Raw genomic sequence first — 20,928 nt, 5'->3', positions numbered from 1 at the left:
AATTAGCTGTGCCCTGTGTTCAATCCATACCATGAAAGGGGAAATATGGAAAGAGGGAAGGGAGAGACAAGGGGGAGGGAAGAAAGGAAGAAATAAGTTAGAAAAAATAAATGTGTTCCAGGACTTATATCCCAATACTTGGAAGACAAGGCAGAAAGGTAGTTTGTTCCAGGCCAGCCAAGATTATGTGATGAGGTGTTGTCTAAAAACACAAGACAAAAAAAGTTTTTTATTATAAAATTTAAAACAAGTCAGTCTTGTTGGCATACACAATGAATCCCAGCACTCAGGAAGCAGAAGCAAGCAGATCTCTGGATTTCAGGCCAGCCTGGTCTACAGAATATATCCAAGACAGCCAAGACTATACAGAGAAACTGTCTCAAACAAAAAATTATAAGAGAGAGACTGAGAGCAAGGACGAGAATATACTGGAACGGTTAAGTTTACATTACTACAAACAGGTGAACTTACATGTCAAATCTGCATTAAAAAAATAGGGCAAATGTGCAAAGGTTCTCAACCTGTGTGGGTCACCATGACCCTTTGAGGTCACATAAGATATTTACAATGATTCAAAACAGTAGCAAAATTACAGCTATACAATAGCAACAAAAAATTTTATGGTTGGGGATCATCACAACAAGAACTGTATTAAAGAGTCATGGCTTTAGGAAGGTTGAGAACCACTGTTCTATAGTAAGTGTAAAGACTGCTGCAGACTGAGTCTCAGAACAGCCATGTGAAGTGAGAAATGCCTCACTGTAAAGGCCATGAAGAAAAATGGACTAGTAGGCGGGTTTGTATCATTGGTGGCAGAACCTGGGTTTATTGAGGCTAGTCAGAAATTAGCAGACTAGCTGTCTTCAAGCTGAAATCCTGAAGTCAGCCTCACCCTTCTCTGTCCTGGGGCACCTGGGAGCCCAGGGGACAGTGGAAGACAGTCCTGTCCATCAACATCACCTTCCCTTATCTTCCCCAGCCCTAGTCTAGTCCTCTACCTCTACAATCTCCATGACCTTCAACCTGTCATCTGACACCTCTTATTTGACCTTAAGCCATTCTTTGCAATAAGTGGAAATAAAACTGGGCTGTAGCTTGAGGAAGAATAAAAGATGAAACCAGTCAGGTTCGATGGAAACACCTATCATGAATCCTAGCACCTATGAAGCTGAAGCCCAGAGAAAGAAAAGCGAAAACCATAAACGCTTACTGAGACTACAACTCAACGGCAGTGTGCTTTGCTTGTCTAGCAAACAGCAGGCTGCAGACTTAAAATCCTGAGTACTGAGAAAAGGGGGGGGGGGGGGGGGTGTTACTTATACTTGTAAAGGGAGATGAAATACAGGGCCTCAAACTATGCTAGCTAAAAAGAACTTGTCACTGAGCTATACCCTTAGTCCCAATTCTAAAAAAGATATTATTGTTTTATGTCGTGCCCACGTCATTGGGGGTGGGCGGGCATGCAGAAGAACACATGTGGAGGTCAGAAGATGGCTTTGGAGTTGGTTCTCTCCTTCTAGGGATTGCTCGTTTTTTCCAAGCCCCTTTACCCACCGAGCCATCACATGCCCCACCCCCAATGTTTTTTTAGAGTTAATTATTTTATGAGTGATTTCCCTGGATGAACATATATGCACCGCATGCATGCTGACAGATCAGAGAGGATGTGAGATCCTCTGGAATGTGATGGGACTACAGATGGTTGTGAAGCACTATGTGGTATCAGGAACCCAACCCCAGGTCCTTTCCAAGTATCAAGTGCTCTTAACTACTAAAAGTGTTATGCCAGGCCCCCAAACAATTTTAAAAGGATTACAATGTTAACCTTTGAAGAATGTCACAGAAATCACACCTATCAGGCAAACTTCTTTTCTCACCTGTAAGATGGTGAACTACCAACTAGTTGACATGATTAGTCCATGCATCTAATAGATTCAGTAAACCCCCCCTTTGCACTTGTCAGTAGGTAAAACTACAGAGGAAAAACATCCTCGCCTGAATCAGTTTGATAATATGGTGTGTCTCTGGATTTGCAAGACGCTTTACTTAACGTTCTTCACCAAAGGAATCAGCAAGGTGCCAAGAAAGAGAGCTTTGCTACCATTCCAGGTCTAAATTCCTAATCTTTAGGTGTTAAAAGAAGTCACATACGGGGTTGGGGATTTAGCTCAGTGGTAGAGCGCTTGCCTAGCAAGCGCAAGGCCCTGGGTTCGGTCCCCAGCTCCGAAAAAAAAAGGGAAAAAAAAAAAAAAAAAAAAAGAAGAAGAAGAAGAAGTCACATACAAGGGTACTAATGAAGACACAAAATTTATGTATCTTAATAACTGTGCACACTGTGAAGTGTTAGCCATCAAATAAACCCAGACATGGTAACACATGCAAGTAATGCCAGTTCAAGGCCATCTTAGAACATACAGAAAAACTTTATCTAGACAAAACATGAAACAGAACCATGTAACGTAGATGACCAGGGAAATGATCGGTAGTCTCTAGTGCTTCTGATTCTGCAGAGAACATGGGTTCAGTTTCCAGCGCACACATATGATAACCCTCTTCACGTCTCATCAGCTCACGTTACTCAAGCAGACAAACATATACATAAAAAAAAAATCTTAAAATAACTTATTTCTTCTTTCATCACAGATTTGACCATGTCAGGCATAAGACAGATATTCTTAGACCTCAAGAATATCTGATAAGGACTCATAAGAAAAAAAATGAATAAACCAATTACAGTACAACCAGATCATGTAGGGCACTGCTAGTGTCACTAGCCTCTCACCTTTAAAGAATTCCTGTAGTCAACAATCAGCTTCTCCAGGATTTGCCTCAGCTGCAGAAATTCAGTACCTAAATAGATACCCTCTTGTGGCAGCCTTTACCAGCAGGGTCCTTTGAGCCCACTGTGGTACCTTTGGTATATGACTTAGAAATGACCATACAGTGTTGACCTAGGTTTAACTGGGAGTGAACTACAGTTCCTCAGCAAAACTGTCTACCACAGTAGTCGCATCCCCTCTTGTTTTCATTCCACCCTAACCTGCACAATTGACATGTAGGTTATAGCCTACTTTCCAGACTCCAGGGACTACAACCTCAACCCATGTCACAGGCCCAGGCAAACGAGCTAAGCAGGAAGAGGACCATGCAAGTGAGTGCACACGCATAACCAATTTGAGAATACAGTCAGACTTATCTCAAAAAAACCAAGTGGGGCTGGACAGACAGCTCAACAGCAAAGAGCACTGGATGCAGGTTCAATGCCCAGGTCCCACAGTCATCAAATTCCAAGGGTTCCTATGACCTCTTCTAGCTTCCAAAGTCTTCAGGCATGCTCATAGTACCAAAATACAACCAAGAAAAATACTTATTCAAGTAAAAATCTTTAAAAGTTAAAGTGGCAAGATGGTGTGGTAGCCAAGCAGTGGTGGCACCTTTAATCCTAGCACTTGTGAGGCAGGGGCAGGCCAATCCGGTCTACAGAGTAAGTTCCAAGTCAATCAGGGTTATACAGAGAAACCCTGTCCTGAACTGCCATCCCCCAAAAAATTGATGGCTCAGGGGGGTAAGGATGAATGCTATGAAGCCTAAGACCCTGAGTCCAACCCCCAGAATCTACAAGATCAAAAAGAACTGACTCTTGCAAGTTGCCCCGGCCTGGCATCTGTGATGGCATGTGCAGGCCTACATGCTCACATTATTTAATGATTTTTTTGTAAACTGCCAAGTGTTAGCAATTCCTCTAGGCTCTATCCAACCATCACCTAGCACCGGCGTGTGTCTCTGCCTGCAGATACAAGCCAGTATTCAGGCATATAAGGCTACTCTTTACCCCCTCCCTCCCATGTGTTCCCAGAGAGCCTCCCTTTTCCCCTTTCCGCTCTCTTTCTGTTCTTCTCTATCCCGTGTTTCTCTGCCTCTACCCCTTTTCCAGATCTTCTTCCCATCCCAGCAACAAACCTTCTTTATTATTAGGTCTGTCGCATGGCTGACTGCTCAAGAGAACACCTTAGCAGGGCCCAGTGAGGTGCTCCCTCCCACTGCATTGTACTACTGTGTTTTATGAAACACATCCGTGCCACAACTGACAGGCTCTCCAGGCACTCATACCTGCATGCACTGGGAGTTGAGATCTTGCAACCCTATCTGCCTGCCTACGACAGGATTTCTCTCCTTCTAGACTGACTGGCTGTTGCACTTCTCCACACACCAAACAACCAATTGGTGAGTTTGTGCTCCCTCTGGGTGTTCTCTTGCACCAGACCCATTTCTTTCTCTCTGTCTCAAAAGAACTGGCACCAGGTATAAACCAGGCATCCTCCCTGCTATGCCCAGATCATGAGATCCTATGCAAAAAGCAAGGTCTTTAAGCTCGAGCTCAGACCTGCAGACCTCTCCAGCACAGTGGATGGGTGTGGAAGGCCTGGAGCTGGTACGGCCGTGCCTTTTTATCATGGTGAAGGGCTTTCCAACTTGGCGACTACATGATTGGTTGATATTTAAAGGTTATGTGCCTGGCTCAATTCTATTGGCTAGTAATGACTTCAAGTGGCTACAATGGGGGGTCAGCTTAAATAATTTTATTTGGAATGTTGGATACTGAAGTAGAAACTTAAGGGTTCTTTGGGGGGAAAAAAGTTGTGTTGGATGGTGTTTTACTTGGGCAAACACGTGAAGGAATGTTTTCTTGAAATGGACACAGGTAAAAGGCTAAGGAAGACTCATGAAGGAACATTCCCCTGAAGCAGACAGAGGTGAAAGCAAGCGAGTAGAAGGCCACATGATGAAGGGTTCTTCACTAAGAACACACATGTACTGGTCGGCCTTACACTATATAGTTGAGCTCCATTTGTTGGGACTCCATAGAGAAAAAACATACCAAAAAAATTTCTGATGGTGCATTGTAGCTTCTTGTCCCTTCCTGGGACTCGGTGGCTGGGTGATGTCCGCTGAGACAAGACAAGTGGAGGCGGCAAGACCCATGGGAAGACATGTAGTGTTCTGAGGGGCATAATTAGGACTTGATGGGTCAGAGTAAGCTAGATTTACTTATAGAGCTGGCTATGTAATGCTTGTTGGTCTTTGTCTGTGTTGATCTTCATTTCCCTAAGAAAGGCACAGCCCAGAGCTGCTCTGCATGCTCCTGTTGGTCCCTCCTGTTGACTCCTGTGGAGGCTGAGGCCTGGCTGTTGCTACTACAGTATGTCACCGCAGTTGCCAGACCCACACTACTGAACTAGACTACTGAATTTCTGCGAGTGTGTGTGAGTGGATCAAAGTGTCACTGGTAACTTCTGTAAACTGAACTGTCGCCAGACAACATAGATGGGAATTGTTCTAAAGAAGCATTTCTAAACAGGTCAGTCCACTTCCTCTATACTCTTTTTTTCTACTACCTCTGGTGAATAGTGAACTAAAAGGGAGGTTAAAGCATTTAAAAACCATCATTAAAAATAGGTTTTTAAAAAAGTAAAGATACAGATCCTGCTTGATACTGATTGGTTGTTGCTAGAGTAGAATGGCTACTGCTAGGGGGTGACTAAGTGTACTAAGAGTACTTCCTGGAACAAGCTATAGTTTTTCCAGTAAGTTCAAACTAGGGGCAAACTAGACCTAAAAGGTCTGGGTACAAAATGGAATCTATTAGGCTAAAGCTAGAATGGTAACTGGGCTCTTCCTGTCCTAGTCCTCCATTTGCTCTCTGACAGCCTGAAAGAAGGATTTGTACCACAGGTGTCTGGTCACATCTCTGTGTCTCATCACTTGCTTTCCGCTCCTGCAGCTGTAGGAACACTCGCCAGATTTTATTTCTGTCTTAACTCACTCTTGCCCTTCTCTTAATTTCTACTTCCTAAAAGTATTTTATCTCAAATTTCTTTCCATCCTGTGCACCTGTGTGCATGCTTTCGAGCTTGTGTGCTCCCCTCATCCCTCCATCCCCAGTTTTAATTAAACAGTTTGAGTCAGCAAAGAGAACTGAGATCCCAGGCAGACTGAGAACTGCAGGTACCTGTGCCTCAGAAGGGAACCTCTGGCAGCCGCAGCAGTAGGGGCAGGATACTCAAGTGCAGTGCATGCCCCAACCTGCCACACCTGCCAGCTAAAGTGTGTGTCTAATGCACTGCTACTACATGTGCTTGTGGAAATGAACGCTGCTCCATGGAACAACACATGACTTGTGGCCATCTTTGCTATGGGCTAGAAAAGGCAGAGCTATAGCTTCAGCATCATCTTGATTAAGGGCAATCACATGACTGCTAGCCATCTTTGTTGTGGAAAGTCTTGGCTTCACCGCCATCTTGTTTAAGAGCAGCAACATGTAACCTGAGCAGACAAAAAAAAAAAAAAAAAAAAAAAAAAAAGGAGCAGGTCTCCAAAGACTTTTGAATTGGGGTAAGATTTATACCGTTCCCATCCTGTCTCAGTAAACTTATGTTACTCTGTTTTCAGTTTTTGAAAGATGGTTTATTTTAATATTACTTTAAAGGGTTACACTTAAAAAGTTAAAAGTCACTGCCTTAAAGATACATTTAGCCTTGTTTTTGCTAATGTTATTACAAATTTCTAAATGACACACCATATAAGGATCAAAGGCTCACAATCTCTTTTTGGACTGTGTTTATAGACTTAAATTGTTTTGATAAAAGAACTTCAACTCAAAACCATGATTTTTTTTTTTTCTTTTCTTTTTTTCGGAGCTGGGGATCGAACCCAGGACCTTGTGCTTGCTAGGTAAGTGCTCTACCGCTGAGCTAAATCCCCAACCCCGAAAACCGTGATTTTTAAGGCTCAAATCTAACAGGCTTTAGTCTCAAAAACCAGTATAACAGTTCTAATCTCATGAAAGCTACTATAGTTAAATGCAAGCTAATGGTCAGTAAACTTACAGACACCATCCTTTAATGTGTTCAGGTGTCTATCTAAAGCCATGCTAAAAACCAATGCAAAAACTTAATTACAATATTAAGTTTTAGCCTTGTGTTTTATAGCTAGAGTAGATAACTAAAATCAGACTCAGATTATCTAATTCAACAGACACTACCTCTCAATCCTATCAGATCTGCTGAATATGGTGGCACTGTTTAAGTTTGCCATGATGGAGACTCCCAAATGCTAACAGTAATCCACCCCAAGGAAAAGATAAGGGCACAGCAAGAAAGTGCTCTACTTGGATTGTGGTGTGCCAGCCACTGGGCAACACTGCCTCAATGCCATGCCTGGTGCCAGGGCTTGGCCTAAACTGTAGGCAGATGACACCTGAAGATAAGGTAAGGTCATCTCTCCCATGTTCCACCTCCACAGAAAATAGCGTCCTCATCTGGGCCTGATGGACAGACAACCTTTCCCCCAGCTGTAATGGAGACCAAGGAACTTGGGAGAACTGTTTACGTAGTGGACTACAGTCATGTTAGCCAATTTATAACATCTAGATTATAATTTAACCTTCTTAGGTCTCTGATTACATTGCAAGCTAAGCTAACTATAGCTTGACCAGCTAGAGAACAGGCAACTGGCTCCGTACCCCAGCGTAACCCTCTACTGTATGTATTAGTTCAATAGGTGGTCCGTTAGTTAATTCAGACAAGCAGGTTTGCCTTGCTCACAGGCTTCATGATAAAAGCTACGAAGGCTTCAGGTGTAAGCTTTTGCTACTCCAATAGTTAAAAACTCAAGTTTTCGTGACTGCTCCCTAATGATCAACCACCTGTGTCTCATGATAAATTGGATAGGGAAAAAATGTAAACTTTATACAAGGTGTGAGGATATAAAAGCTCAGTATAAAGAAGATATGTGAGGGTCTAGGAAGGAGTTTGGAGGCTAGTAATTCTAAGATATGAAGATTAGAAAACAAAACACATGGATGGTGATAGAAAAATAATTTAAGGTACAAAAACCCTTTTGACTTTCTTCCCACTAGCCTATTATTATATAAGGAACTCAACAGTTCAGAGTTCTAACACTGATCAATGGAGTTCTGATAGATCATCAGCCTAATGCTGACGAAGCATTCCACTCTGTGATCCATTTTCATAATCACAAGTCATCCAACTATAGACTTAAATTGTTTCTCATGCTAAATATGATCACCTATCATAGCCACAAATTCAACTTTCCCTTAGTTTTCTTTTAACTACAGACTTAAGATGTTTCTCCTGCAAATCTATATTATCAACCATCACAGCCACAAGTTCAAGATTCTAGTTTCCTCTGATTATCTTTTAAATATAGTTCCAAAGATGTTTCTCATTATGCTAAATTTATTTAATTCAGTCCTCTGGGTAGAGGGAAAAACTCTCTTACAACCCATATGCTCCTTATAACCACGAAAGGATTTTGTCTTCCCTGAGCTCACCTTTAAGAATGTTCAGTTCAGGGGTTGGGGATTTAGCTCAGTGGCAGAGCGCTTGCCTACCAAGCGCAAGGCCCTGGGTTCGGTCCCCAGCTCCGAAAAAATAGAAAAAAAAAAAAAAAAGAATGTTCAGTTCATGCTGTTAACAAATTTATCTCTTTTATAAACTTAAAATTCCTGTAAGCCTCAGGAAACCTGCAGATCTACCCCTGCTGGAGCAGGTGGACTCCATGCCAATCAATAGCATGTCCCCACCTGCTGCCCATTCCCACGTGGGACTCCTCCCGCGTTCCCTGGTTTTGGAACTCCCACCACAAACCACCAAGACCATGGGCCTAAGGGTTTCAAATGCACACCTACGAGGTTTCTTCTGAACCTACTGAACTTTTATTTTTTACTCTAATATGTATATGTGTTTCAGCATCTTGCCAAGTTCAGGCATTTACTCAATATCTACATCCAGAGCAGTCAGAGAAGCAACCCACAGGCGCTCCAGACAACCTTCAGTCTAAAGTCAGCAGGAAGTAGTTAAAGAACACAGCGACACCACTTCTCCTCATCATCACCTCTCTCTAGTTCTTCATTTTTTAAAAACAAAAAATGGAGGAATGTTAGCAATTCTTCTAGGCCCTGCCCAATAGTTACCCAACAATGGGTGTATGATCCCAGAGCCAAGCATTTAAGACGGATCCTTATTTATCGCTCCCTCCGCCCATGCCCCAGGTGTTCCTGGCCAGCCTCTTCCCTTTTCTCCCTTCCTCTCTCCTCTCTTTTGTTTTTCTCTATCCCCAGCCTTTCTCTGCTTCTACTCCTTTTCCAGGTCCCTTTCTCATCCCACCAAAAACCTCTGTATTAGGTCTACTGCAAGGACCTGCTGTTGCACAATATTACCACATCTTATTAAACACATCAAGTATGATGGGACACTCATAACTCCAGCACTTAGGAAGCTGTGGCAGAAGGATGACAAGCTTAAGACCAGCCTGGGGTAAGAACCTATCTTAATTGGTTAGAGAAGATCACTCAAACCATGAGAACCTGAGTTTGGATGCCTAGAGTTTGATGGTTCGTAGATGTGCCCAGGGAGTGGCACTATTAAGAGGTGAGGATGTAGAACTCAGCCTCTCCTGAGTCATGCCTGCCTGCATGCCACCATGTTCCTGCCTTGATAATAAACTGAAACTGTAAGCCAGCCACAATTAAATGTTGTCCTTATAGGAGTTGCCTTGGTCGTGGTTTCTGTTCACAGCACTTAACCCCTAAGACAGAAGTTTGTACCAAGGACTGGGGTATTGCTGTGATAGGCCTGACCATGCATTTCTTTGGAAGAATGTGGACTTTGAGACTTTGGTTTTAGAAAGCAGTGGAATGCTTTAAATGGGGCTTAATGGGCTATCCTAGTTAAACATATGGAAGACCTTGTTATTGAGAGTGATGTGTCACCTGGCCCAGGAGGTTTCAGTGGAGAATTTCAGTATGTGGCCTAGAGACTGTTTTCATCAAGAATGTGGCTACTTTTTGCCCTGGTCTGAAGGGTATGCCTGAGGCTAAAATCAAGAAATTCAAATTGCACTGTCTCAAGAAACAACTTTGTTTTATGGTTAAGTCTCATGAAGAGCATTTTAAACAAGCATAGCAAGCCAAGAAAGAAAAAATATAAAATATATGGTCAGAGTATTAAAGGGGAACCAGGAAGTGAAATGGAGCTGTGTTTAAGGATATTAAATTAAGGGAGTAATGAACTTGAGGCAAGATTCCACCCAGCTACATTTAGATCTATGCATAGTAGTACAACCCTCTAATCCCAGGAAGCAACAAGCAGATCTTTAAGTTCAAGGCCAGCCTAGAACAAAGCAAGTTCTAGGTGAAGAAAAACAGGCTTGGTAGACTGACCACACCGTTAATCCCAGCATTCAGGAGACAAAAATTCCAGCAGAGCCCCATTTAAGAAGTGAAGAAGTCGGGCTGGAGAGATGGCTCAGCGGTTAAGAGCACCTGACTGCTCTTCCAGAGGTCATGAGCTCAATTCCCAGCAACCACATGGTGGCTCACAACCATCTGTAAAGAGATCCGATTCTCTCTTCTGGTGTATCTGAAGACAGCTACAGTGTACTTATATATAATAAATGAATAAATCTTTAAAAAAAAAAAAGTGAAGAAGTTGGAAAATAGAAAGTGATAATATAACAGAACAAGGGGGACCATGTTTCAGTCCCAGCAAGCAGCAGAACTTGGCAGTTTCAGCCATTTGGCTCTGGCATTAGAATCAAGAATAGAAGGGACTGCTGGGACAGTTGATGCTGGTCAGCTGGAGCTAAGAAATTAGCAGTGACTGAGAAGAGACAAGGATCACTAGGTTGAAATCTGGCAAGTGTTTTCTGAGAGCACAAAGAATCTGTGTTCCAGAGATAGCCAAGTTGAACCATTAAAAAAAAAAATCATTCTATTTAAAAAGGTTAACATACACATTTTCATCTCCTATTTATCCAAACATACTGACTTTGAAAAGATACTTAGGGGAAAAAACTTAATACCCATTGCCTGTTAGTAGAAATGGATAGGCAGGCCAAATAACACACATATTATTTAAAAATTTAAAAAAACCTACCACAATTGCTGCAACCATACCACAAAATAAAAGAATCAAAATCAAATACTGCTGCATAAATACTTTCTTAGGGGCTGGAGAGAGGGCTCAGAGGTTAAGAGCACTGACTGCTCTTCCAGAGGTCCTGAGTTCAATTCCCAGCAACCACATGGTGGCTCACAACCATCTGTAATGAGATCCGATGCCCTCTTCTGGGGTGTCTGAAGACAGCTACAGTGTACTGTACATAATAAATGAATAAATCTTTATAAAAAAATACTTTCTTAGATTTGGTTGAGACAGATACATATTCGACTTATGTTCCTGATCTATGAATCAACTACAGTATCTTTTGCAGAAAGCAGAGAATTAGGTATTTTTTGAAACAAGGTTACAGGCCGCCCAGCTGGCCTCCAACTCCTAACAGTCCATCTTTAGCTTCCATCTTTAGCAATTCTGTTTCATTCTCCAAGTGGGAGCAAATCACACTCGGTTACTTTATGTACATAAAGACTGAATCTTTTCGTTTGTGTGTGTGAACAAAACAGGACATCAGCTATCCTGGAACTGAAGTTATGGAAGTAGTAAGTCACCCAGTGTGTGTGGCTAGAACCAAACTCCAGTTCTCTGAGAGCAGCAGGCGCTCCTCTCTGCAAAGCCATCTCTCCAGCTCCAGTGGGAACCCCAACAGGTTCTTCTACAAGGACGCAACTCCTGGTAAGTGGAGCTCAGCGTTAGCTCAGCATCATCACTTGGGAATGAGAGCTTCACACCCAGGAGGAGGACAGTCACAGACAACTGTCACTGAACCCGTACTAAACAACCACCCACCACTGAGTACCTCCTACTTCCGCCGGTGCAGTTTCGTGTGGATTTGTTAGCACAAGGAAGCAGCTGCATGAATGTGAGAGAGCCTATAGGGGCCCAAAGTGGAAATCAGATGTCTTCCTCCACCATACTTTACTGATTGACAGTCTGTGGTTGAACCCAGAATTCACCAATTATGGCTAGTCTAGCTGATCACATTGTCCTGGAAGCTTGTCTCTGCCTCCAGAGAACTGAGATAACAGGCAGGTGCCAGAGTTTCCCAGCTTTCTTGTGGGCGTAAGGGATCCTAATGTTCATCTTCACACTAAACACAGCAACCACTTTATCCACTGAGCCATTCCCTCTTAATACGCAAGAGGAGAAAAAAGTAGAACTAGACCGAACCCAGTCAGATCATGTGTTTTTCCTTGGTTTTTGGCATTAATGTCTGTTTCTCAGATAAAGTTTCCTTATGGAGCCATGGCGGCTAGTCAAGAACTCTATGCAGACTGACTGGCATCAAAGCACAGATTCACCTGCCTCGCCTTCCAAGTACTAGGATTAAGTGCACGTGTGACTCTGCCTGGCTTCGCATTTGTTCCACAGAATAGGAACCTGTGAATATACCCAGACTGTATCAGGTCCCTATGTTCTAAAGCAAACCAACACAAAGCAGCAGGCGTTATCACCCGTAACGTAAATTGCCAGCTTATTACCAATTGGTTATTTGTTTGCTTCGATGCTGATATATTCTCAATAGAGTACTTACATGCTGTATTTCCTGCTGGCTGGCTCGGTAGTTTTTCTTGGTTAAATTGTCCACCAGGTAGCTGATTTGAGACAAGGCCAGCGAGAGCGAGTCAAGATTCATTGCTGGTTGGGGCGGAAGCAGGCGGCCGAGCCCGGCGCAAAATCACCATTATTCCCCTTTAGTCACCTCAGAGGCAGGTTAATGCTTTCTTTGTAATCAGGCTATCTCTGGTATCTATAAATGTCTTCAGTTCTTCTTTACCAAGTGTCTTACTCTGTTCTGAAACATGGCACCTGTTTAAAAACAAAATTCCAGAATTCAGTTGTGAGGGAGGGTTAGATAACTTTTGTTCCTCTCATTTAAAATGTTACTAAGGACACTGTCTCAACCAGGAAGGGTAAAATGCCATGCTCTAAATTGAAAGACAGTAGTGTCCAAGACTTTAAATTTAATAAGACAATCTGCACCTTCTGAGATCTCTATTTTATCAATTTCATTTAATAACTTCAGAACCAACAGGAGGAGCACACGAGTTAGGATTGTGTCTGAGACTGCTTCTCACTCAGCCTTAGGTTGAGAGCAGGTGTGAAGTTAGGTGTGTGCAGACTTACCTCACCTTAGTGCCCCTCCCACAGGATACACTGGTTCCTAAGACTCCACTGGCCCACCTGACTCCCACACTACAGCAGAATCTTAAAGTTGTACTTCAGGATACATCTTGTAGGGATTTAAATGGCTAGGTGGAAAGTGAACTCCAGAAGCTAAAGTTGAAAGTGCTCCTAAGAATAATTTAGACCCTCAGAGCCCAGGGCAGCAGGAGGATCTCAGGATTCAAGGCCGGCCTTATCTATATATCTGCTAGGCCAGCAAAAGCTACAAAGTGAGACTCTGTTTCCAAAAGGGAAAAAAAAATTTTTATAGAGCCAGGCATGCCTGCTTCTAAGTAAAGGTGGCTCATGCCTTTAATCACAGCACATGGAAGGCAGAGTTTGAGGCCAGCTTGAGCTACACAGTGAGTTCCAGGGCAGCCAGGGATACAAAGAATCCCCGTCTCAAAAAACAAAGTTATTCTTAAATTAATTAAAAAAAAATTTGTTTTGGAAAGGAAAACCCCAAACTGTAATAAAGCTAAAATGGCAGATTGTTCACTAGTTTATCCCCAGCCAGCACCCTAAGAAGTTGCTAACAAAACCAAACCAAAACACAAACCTTTTTCACTGCAAATTCACACCTCAGGCATAAATTAAAGATTTTGTTGTTTTTGACAGATTTATTTCATATATATCTGAAAGTCTGTATCTGTTTCTGTGGAGGCCAGAAGAGGTCCTAGAACCCCTTTAGCTGGAGTTAATTTACTATTAAAGTAGCCTCATGCAGACTGGAGACCAAACTCCAGTCCTCTCCAAGAGCAACATGAGCTCTTAACCACTGGGCCATCTCTTTGTCTTTAAATGTCTTAACAGTAATGAAACATTTATCATCCTACTAATCTTGAACCTTGAAATTGATTAAGACTATATTCCTGGGGCTGGAGGGATAGCTCAGGTTAAAGGCACTGACTGTCCTTCCAGAGGACTGGGTTTGGTTCCCAGTGCCCACGTGGCTGCTGACAACCATCTTATCTCCAAGATCTTACAGCCTCACAGATACACACACAGGCAGAACTACAGTGCATTCATTTCCTACTAAGTGGGATCCATAAGCCATAAATCCCAAGGCAGGAAAATCCGGATTATCCTTGGCTGCATAACCAGTTCAAGGCAAATGTGGCTTACATGAAACCTTGTCTCAAAAAATGCAAAAAAGGCTATTTTGTCAGATGCATTTTCCCCCTTAAATTTTTTTATAAGTTAGTAATTTTCATCAGAAAAAAAAATTTTTTAAAAGCACCTTAGTGGAGGAATGCTTGCCTTGTGTAACACAAGGCCCAAGGTTGAACCTGCAGGACTTAATGCACACACTAACTACAGCCAAATAAGACAGCTATTTAAATGAATGAAGGGGCTGCAAAGACGGCTCAGGAGCCAAGGGTAGTTGCTGCTTACCAGCGGACTAGTGTTTCGCTCCTAGTATCCCCACAATTGGGCTGGTCACAACTACCTGTAACTCCAACTTCAGAATTGGCCACTGCTGCCCTCTTCTAGCCTCTACAGGGACAGACATGAGCAGGAGCTTGGACATCCCCTCCCCAGCACCCCCCTCACACACCTTTTTAAAGATGAGGACCAGGTAGGTGTGAAGTAGGCATATCTCTGGGAGCGCTTTGCCTGGTCTACAGTTTGAGAAACCAAAGCAGGTGGGTGCTTGGAATTGAACCCAACATAAAACATTACCAGTCACAACTCCCACTATCTCCCATTGCCTACACAGATCCTGGTGTGATCCAAGAAATGGAATCTATGTCACCTACGACAAAACTGACCACTCCCCTCCCTCCAAATTAACCTTACTTTATTCTGTTGATTCCAAGAATTTCTCTCTGGGGTCCTTTACTAGCCTTTGTTTTCACATTAAGAGACCTCAGCCTTTTCTTCTCTGTTACTCAATTTTTTTGTAATCTACTTCAGTTTATGATTTTAAAATCTATCTACAGCATTAATTCTCCAATTCTTCCTCCAGCTCAAGCCCCAAAAATGGTGTCCAGCTATTACATAATTCCAATAGCTAACACACAATATGTTTAAAATCAAAAAGCCCTGATCCTCCCTCTCAGTGTTTTATTTCTGTGTTTGCAGTCTTCCCAATTTCAACTGATACTATTATCTCTCAAATTATTCATAACAAGATCTTAAACTCCCTTTGCTCACTACTATCCTCCTACCATCTTTGTTCACCTGAATCACTCAGATATACCTTGTACCTATTTCTCGGGCCCTATCTTCTGTTCTTCTCTGTAGTCTAACACCAATAAGGCAGAGAGAAATGTACGGTGTGGATGTGTACAAGTCAGAGGTGAAGTCAGGATTATCTATTTTCCCCTTTGGAGGGCACTAGGCTCTTTCAACTGAACCTACAGCTCGAATTATGCTAAACTTCTGGGCCAGCAAGCCCTCGTGGGGCTGCAGAATGCCAAGTTGGAGAACCACACTCAGGCCATCATGGCTGCACGGCAGCACTTTACCTACCAAGTCATCCTCTAAGCCCTAAAAACCTGAAAAACCATGGACATGAAGGATTCAGTCACCCTGTGCCAGGTATGGGGCACACACCTTTAATCTCAGAACTCAGAGACACAGTCAAGTGAATCTGTGAGTTCAAGTCCAGCTGGTGGGAGTCAGCTTTGTCTTTTTTTTTTTTGGGGGGGGGGGTTCTTTTTTTCGGAGCTGGGGACCGAACCCAGGGCCTTGGGCCTTGCGCTTCCTAGGTAAGCGCTCTACCACTGAGCTAAATCCCCAGCCCCCAGCTTTGTCTTTAACATGGGTCTTAGGTGGATCTCAGGAGCAAAATCATATCACACTTGGCAGTAATTACCTTTAGATGCTAAGTCATCTCACTGGCCCATGAATTTTAATGTAAATTTTAATTTACCAGCTTCTATAGCATACACTAACTTCCAGTTCAGCTCTAGTCCCATAAATGCATCCATAATTTAGATCACAATATTTTGTTATACTGTATCTGTACTAAATACTGTAATACAAAGTAACACAGGCTACAGAAACACTGCTAACACGCTTCCTGCTAAACATTTTCTTCAGCTCTTCTGTTTGTTTGGGGTAGGGCAATTGCATAGTTTTTGAGGGCTTTTTGGTTGTTTTGGCTTTGGCTTTTTTTTTCTTTTTTTGCTTTGTTGCAATTTTTAACTTTTTAGAATCTATTTAATTAGTAAGTTTTTGAGACAGGTCTTCTCTGTAGCCCTGGCTGTCCTAGAATTCATTCTGTAGACCCTTCTGCCCTCAAACTCAGAAATCTGCCTGCCTCTGTCTTCCAAGGGCTGGGACTAAAAGTGCGTGCTATCACACCACCGCATAATTTTTTTAACTTTTTTTTTTTTTTTTTTTTGCATGGGTGTTTTGTCTGCTTGTAAGTCTGGGCACCACAGGTCTGCAATAATACCCTTGGAGGCCAAACGGTGTCAGATTCCCTGAAACTAGAGTTACAGGGGGGTTGTAAACTCTTAATCACTGAGCCATCTCTTGGCTGGGCTGCTGGGCTGGTGAAATACTTGACAATCTGAATTCACTCCCTGCAAGAGGATGGAAGAAACCAGCTCCTGAGGGTTGCCCTGGCTCCCACAAACAGGCCACGGCACAAACCAACATTTAAAAATTAAGCGAAACCAAAACCTTGAAAGAGAACACTCAAAGGAGGCTAGAGAGATGACCTAGTAGCAACTAAGAGCATATAGAGCAAGGCTGGAGAGATCAGCAGTAGGTGCTGGTTGCTCTTCCAGAGGACCAGGGTTCAACTCCTAACACCCACATAGCGGTAGGATCTGACACCCTCACACAGACATACATGCTGGCAAAAACACCAACACACCCGACCTAAAATAAAAATAAGAGCACTGAGAAACCCGGTCTTGAAAAAAACAAAACAAACAAAGAAGGACATGCATAGCTCTTCAGGAGGACCTTCCTTCAAGGACCAGCATCCACACCAGGTAGCTGACAACTCTCCTCCCCCCCCCCCCAGCATCTGCACATAAACACACACATACAAAATGCACACTTAAAAAACAAAAACTCAAAAAAGTTACTATTTTAACAAGTCTCCCCCTCTCCCTTAGAAACACACTTATGCATCCTTCTAAAGCTCACAGGATTTGTTGAGTGTGCCACTAGGACAGTTACACTGAAAATAACTACCTATTGGAAACAACCACACTAAGCCTCAACCATTAAACCATCCCATGGCCATACCATTGTCCTTCCCTTCTTAACTTGATGGTGCTGTACAGGGCAAATGGTGGGGCACTGACCACTAACCGTGATGGCACACTTCTGTAATATCAATATTCTAAAGCGGTGGTTCTCAACTTGTGTGGATTGTGTCCCCTTTGGTAAATCCCTATCTCCAAAAATATTTACATTACTATTAATAACAGTACCAGAATTATAGTTATGAAGTAGCAACAAAAACAACTCTATGGTTAGGGGTCAGCACAACATGAGGAAGGATATTAAATGGCCCCATCATTAAGACCATTGAATAACTTTAAGCACAGAATTTAAGGGTACAGAGGCTACAAAAGACTGTCTCAAAATAAACACACCCATGACAAGAAACAGCACTAATATGTCACAGCAATATAACACAAGCCAACTATTACCTGAACAGTTAATATTTTGAAGTAAATGAAAAATAATACTATTCAATGGACTGGAGATATTGCTTAGTGACAGAGGGCTGGTCTAGCCCACAAAAGGCTCTGGGTTTGGTTCCTAGCAACTTCCCTCCCCTAATCCTTAAAAAAAAGATAATAAAAAGCAAAATAGCAATCTCAGGGGACAAAGACATTTTGAGGAATCCTCCAAAAACAGCAGGAATAACTGAAAATTCCACTGGCATAAAGGTTATCACAGTCCACAGAACTCTGTCCAACAAGCAAAATAACAACTTAATATAGCTTTCTGAAACACCCACTTTGTATCCTGTAGAAAGAAAAGCTTAGGAAAGGACATTCATATTTTCACTAGAGAACACCATTCAAAAGAAGAGTCTCTTGAACGTCAGGTATAATTTAACGTAAGCCATCCATGTTGTCCTGGGAAAGCTGCAAAACTCTGAATAGCAGGATCCCACTTTTGTTGTTTTGTTGTGCTTTTTTTTTTAATGGTAAATGAAAACAGCTACCAAGCACAACTAAAGAAAAATATGGTCTTGATTAACAGTGATCACACAGAGACTTTCACTTAAAATCCTCTTAGAAAGGCAATCTTTCTAATAATCTACATACTTCCATTTCAAAGTTTCCAGTAACACACAAAATATTGTCAACTGCAATACTGGTCAGCAAAAGAAAACCCATGGGCTGGAGAGATGGCTTAGCAGTTAAGAGCACTGACTGCTCTTCCAGAGGTCCTGAGTTCAATTCCCAGCACCCACATGGTGGCTCACTGCTATCTATAAAGGGATCTAATGCCTTCTTCTGGCCCACAGTTGTACCAAGCACTCATAAAATAAATCTACACAAAGAGTACCCATGAGGAGGTGACTGATGCAGTCACAGTCTGGGCAATATACATGCACGCAATCCATATATTAGTTTGCATTTTGCCTAAGCATTTGAAGTATATACCACTCTTTCTATACACAAAGTACACATTTGCAAAAAGCTAGATAAACCACAAACTAAAGAGTATAAAACAAATGGCTAAGAAAGGCATAAAAGAGGTTAAATCAGAAACACGCTAACTGGGGTTGGGGATTTAGCTCAGTGGTAGAGCGCTTGCCTAGGAAGTGCAAGGCCCTGGGTTCGGTCCCCAGCTCCGAAAAAAAGAACCAAAAAAAAAAAAAAAAACACGCTAACTAAACACAAGCTGGGCGGGCACAGGCACACACCTGAAATACTAACTCTGGAGGATTTGCGGACCTCCTTCCTGTACCCAGTAAATATATTCAACTTCTAGGTTGGTAAAACACAACCTGGTATGGTCTCTCTCTTTCTGTGTATCAAGATACACATCACTAGTAGCTTAGATTGACAGGCAATTTTTCTTCCCACTTCATACTGGAAGGCAACAAAATTACATGTGTGCATCACCATGCCCCAATGAAAGATGAGGGTTTTTTAAAAAAGGGAAACATTCCCAACACTCAAATGGTGGTGGCTCAGGACCACCCATAAACTTCAGTTTCAGAGGATCCAACATTCTCAGCTAAGGGCACCTGGTACTCACGGAAAAGATACATACTTGCAGGTAAAACATTCATACAAAGTAAATACATCTAAAAAAAGAAAGAAAACAATGTAGTCAAAGTCTGAAAATGTTTGTCTCTGAAGCCCATTCAGGAGATGCCTTTAATTACACGTTCATGTATCAATAAGGTATTGGTAACATGATGTATCACTTGCCACAAGGGCCAAGTGTTACCGCACATACCTTTAATCCCAGCTCTCTGGAAAGAGGCAGGAGGATCTGAATTCAAGGCTATTTTGATCTACACAGTTCTAAACAGCCTGGACTACATAGTGAGACCCTATCTCAAAAAGCAAATCACAGGGCTGGAGAGATGGCTCAGCGTTTAAGAGCACTGACTGTTCTTCCAGAGGTTCTGAGTTCAATTCCCAGCAACCACATGGTGGCTCACAACCATCTGTAATGGGATCCAATACCCTCTTTCTGGTGTGTCTGAAGCCAGCAACAGTGTACTCACATACATAAAAATAAATAAACAAATCTTTTTTTTTTTTAAAAAAAAGGCAAGGGGTTGGGAATTTAGCTCAGTGGTAGAGCGCTTGCCTAGCAAGTGCAAGGCCCTGGGTTCGGTCCCCAGCTCCGAAAAAAAAGAAAAAAAAAAAAAAAAAAAAAAAAGGCAAAAAACAAATCAAAAGGTACGTAACTACAGACAGAGTCCCAGCAGTAATCTTAAAGAAACCATGAGGCAAAGAGGATGGAGGGACCAGGAGGTTAAAAACCACTTGCTGCTCTTGCAGAGGACCTGGATCTAATAATTCTCAGCACCCACATGGTGGTTTACAACCATCCTTACCTCTAATGCGTACCAGGCATGATATGGCACACATAAAACATTCACACTCATAAAATATAATCAATTAAAAAACTTTATAAAAAAAACTTAAGGGAAATTACTGAGGTTAAAATGTTATGAGGCGTATCTGCAATCCAGGTTACTAGAAGGCTCAGGGGTGGGGATGGAGGGAGGCTTAGGTTTAGAGCCAGGACACAGAAAGCAGAAGATCAGTTTATAATATGTAAGCATCTTGGCCAGATGTGGTGGCACACACCTTTAACCCCAGCACTCCAGAGGCAGATGTGGAGGATGGGAGTTCTGTGAGCTAGAACCCAGCCCATTCTGTGAAACCAGATACAAGCCATACAGGGATAGAGAGTAAGACCCTTGCTCTGAAAGAAAAAAAAAGTGTGTGTGTGTGTGTGTGTGTGTGTGTGTGTGTGTGTGTGTGTGTGTGTGTTTTGGAGGGTAGAAATTAGTCACTAAAACCAAAGACAGGTAAGGACTCAAAAAGGCTACATACAAATATTTCAAAACTATTAGTATATTTAAACAAGTTAATGCCAATTACTTTGATTTCCAGAGAGAAACTAAAACTTCACTTGTACTGAAGAGATGGCTCAGAAGTCAGAAGCCCACACTGCTTTTCTAGAGGATCAGAGTTCTATTCTCAGCACCCACATAGGCCTTCTAAAGTCTAGATCCACCGGAATAAAACTCCTCTGGCTCCACAGGTACCAGCACTCACATGCACAGATCCACAATGATACACAACTACAGGTAACTTTAATATTC

The 20,928-nt window shown here is 42.4% G+C and overlaps 1 protein-coding gene across 13 annotated transcripts in view; it reads right to left on the bottom strand.

Moving 5' to 3' along the window:
• The window catches only part of Cnot1 (CCR4-NOT transcription complex, subunit 1), a 91,300-nt gene that overhangs the window by 62,784 nt on the left and 7,588 nt on the right, over window positions 1–20,928 (bottom strand). For all 13 annotated transcript variants that reach the window (XR_015643293.1, XR_015643294.1, XR_015643296.1 and 10 more), the window contains 1 exon segment: window positions 12,514–12,788. Coding sequence is in view for 8 of the 13 variants with exons in the window: in NM_001134840.1 (NP_001128312.1) it covers window positions 12,514–12,615 (102 nt within the window). In the remaining 5 variants the exon portion in view is untranslated.

The sequence above is a fragment of the Rattus norvegicus genome, chromosome 19 (assembly GCF_021556685.1).
Source record: "Rattus norvegicus strain SHRSP/BbbUtx chromosome 19, alternate assembly SHRSP_T2T, whole genome shotgun sequence".
In the NCBI taxonomy this organism is placed as follows: domain Eukaryota; kingdom Metazoa; phylum Chordata; class Mammalia; order Rodentia; family Muridae; genus Rattus; species Rattus norvegicus.
The sequence above is the reverse complement of the archived record's forward strand: the minus strand, read 5'-3'. Positions and strand labels throughout refer to the sequence as shown.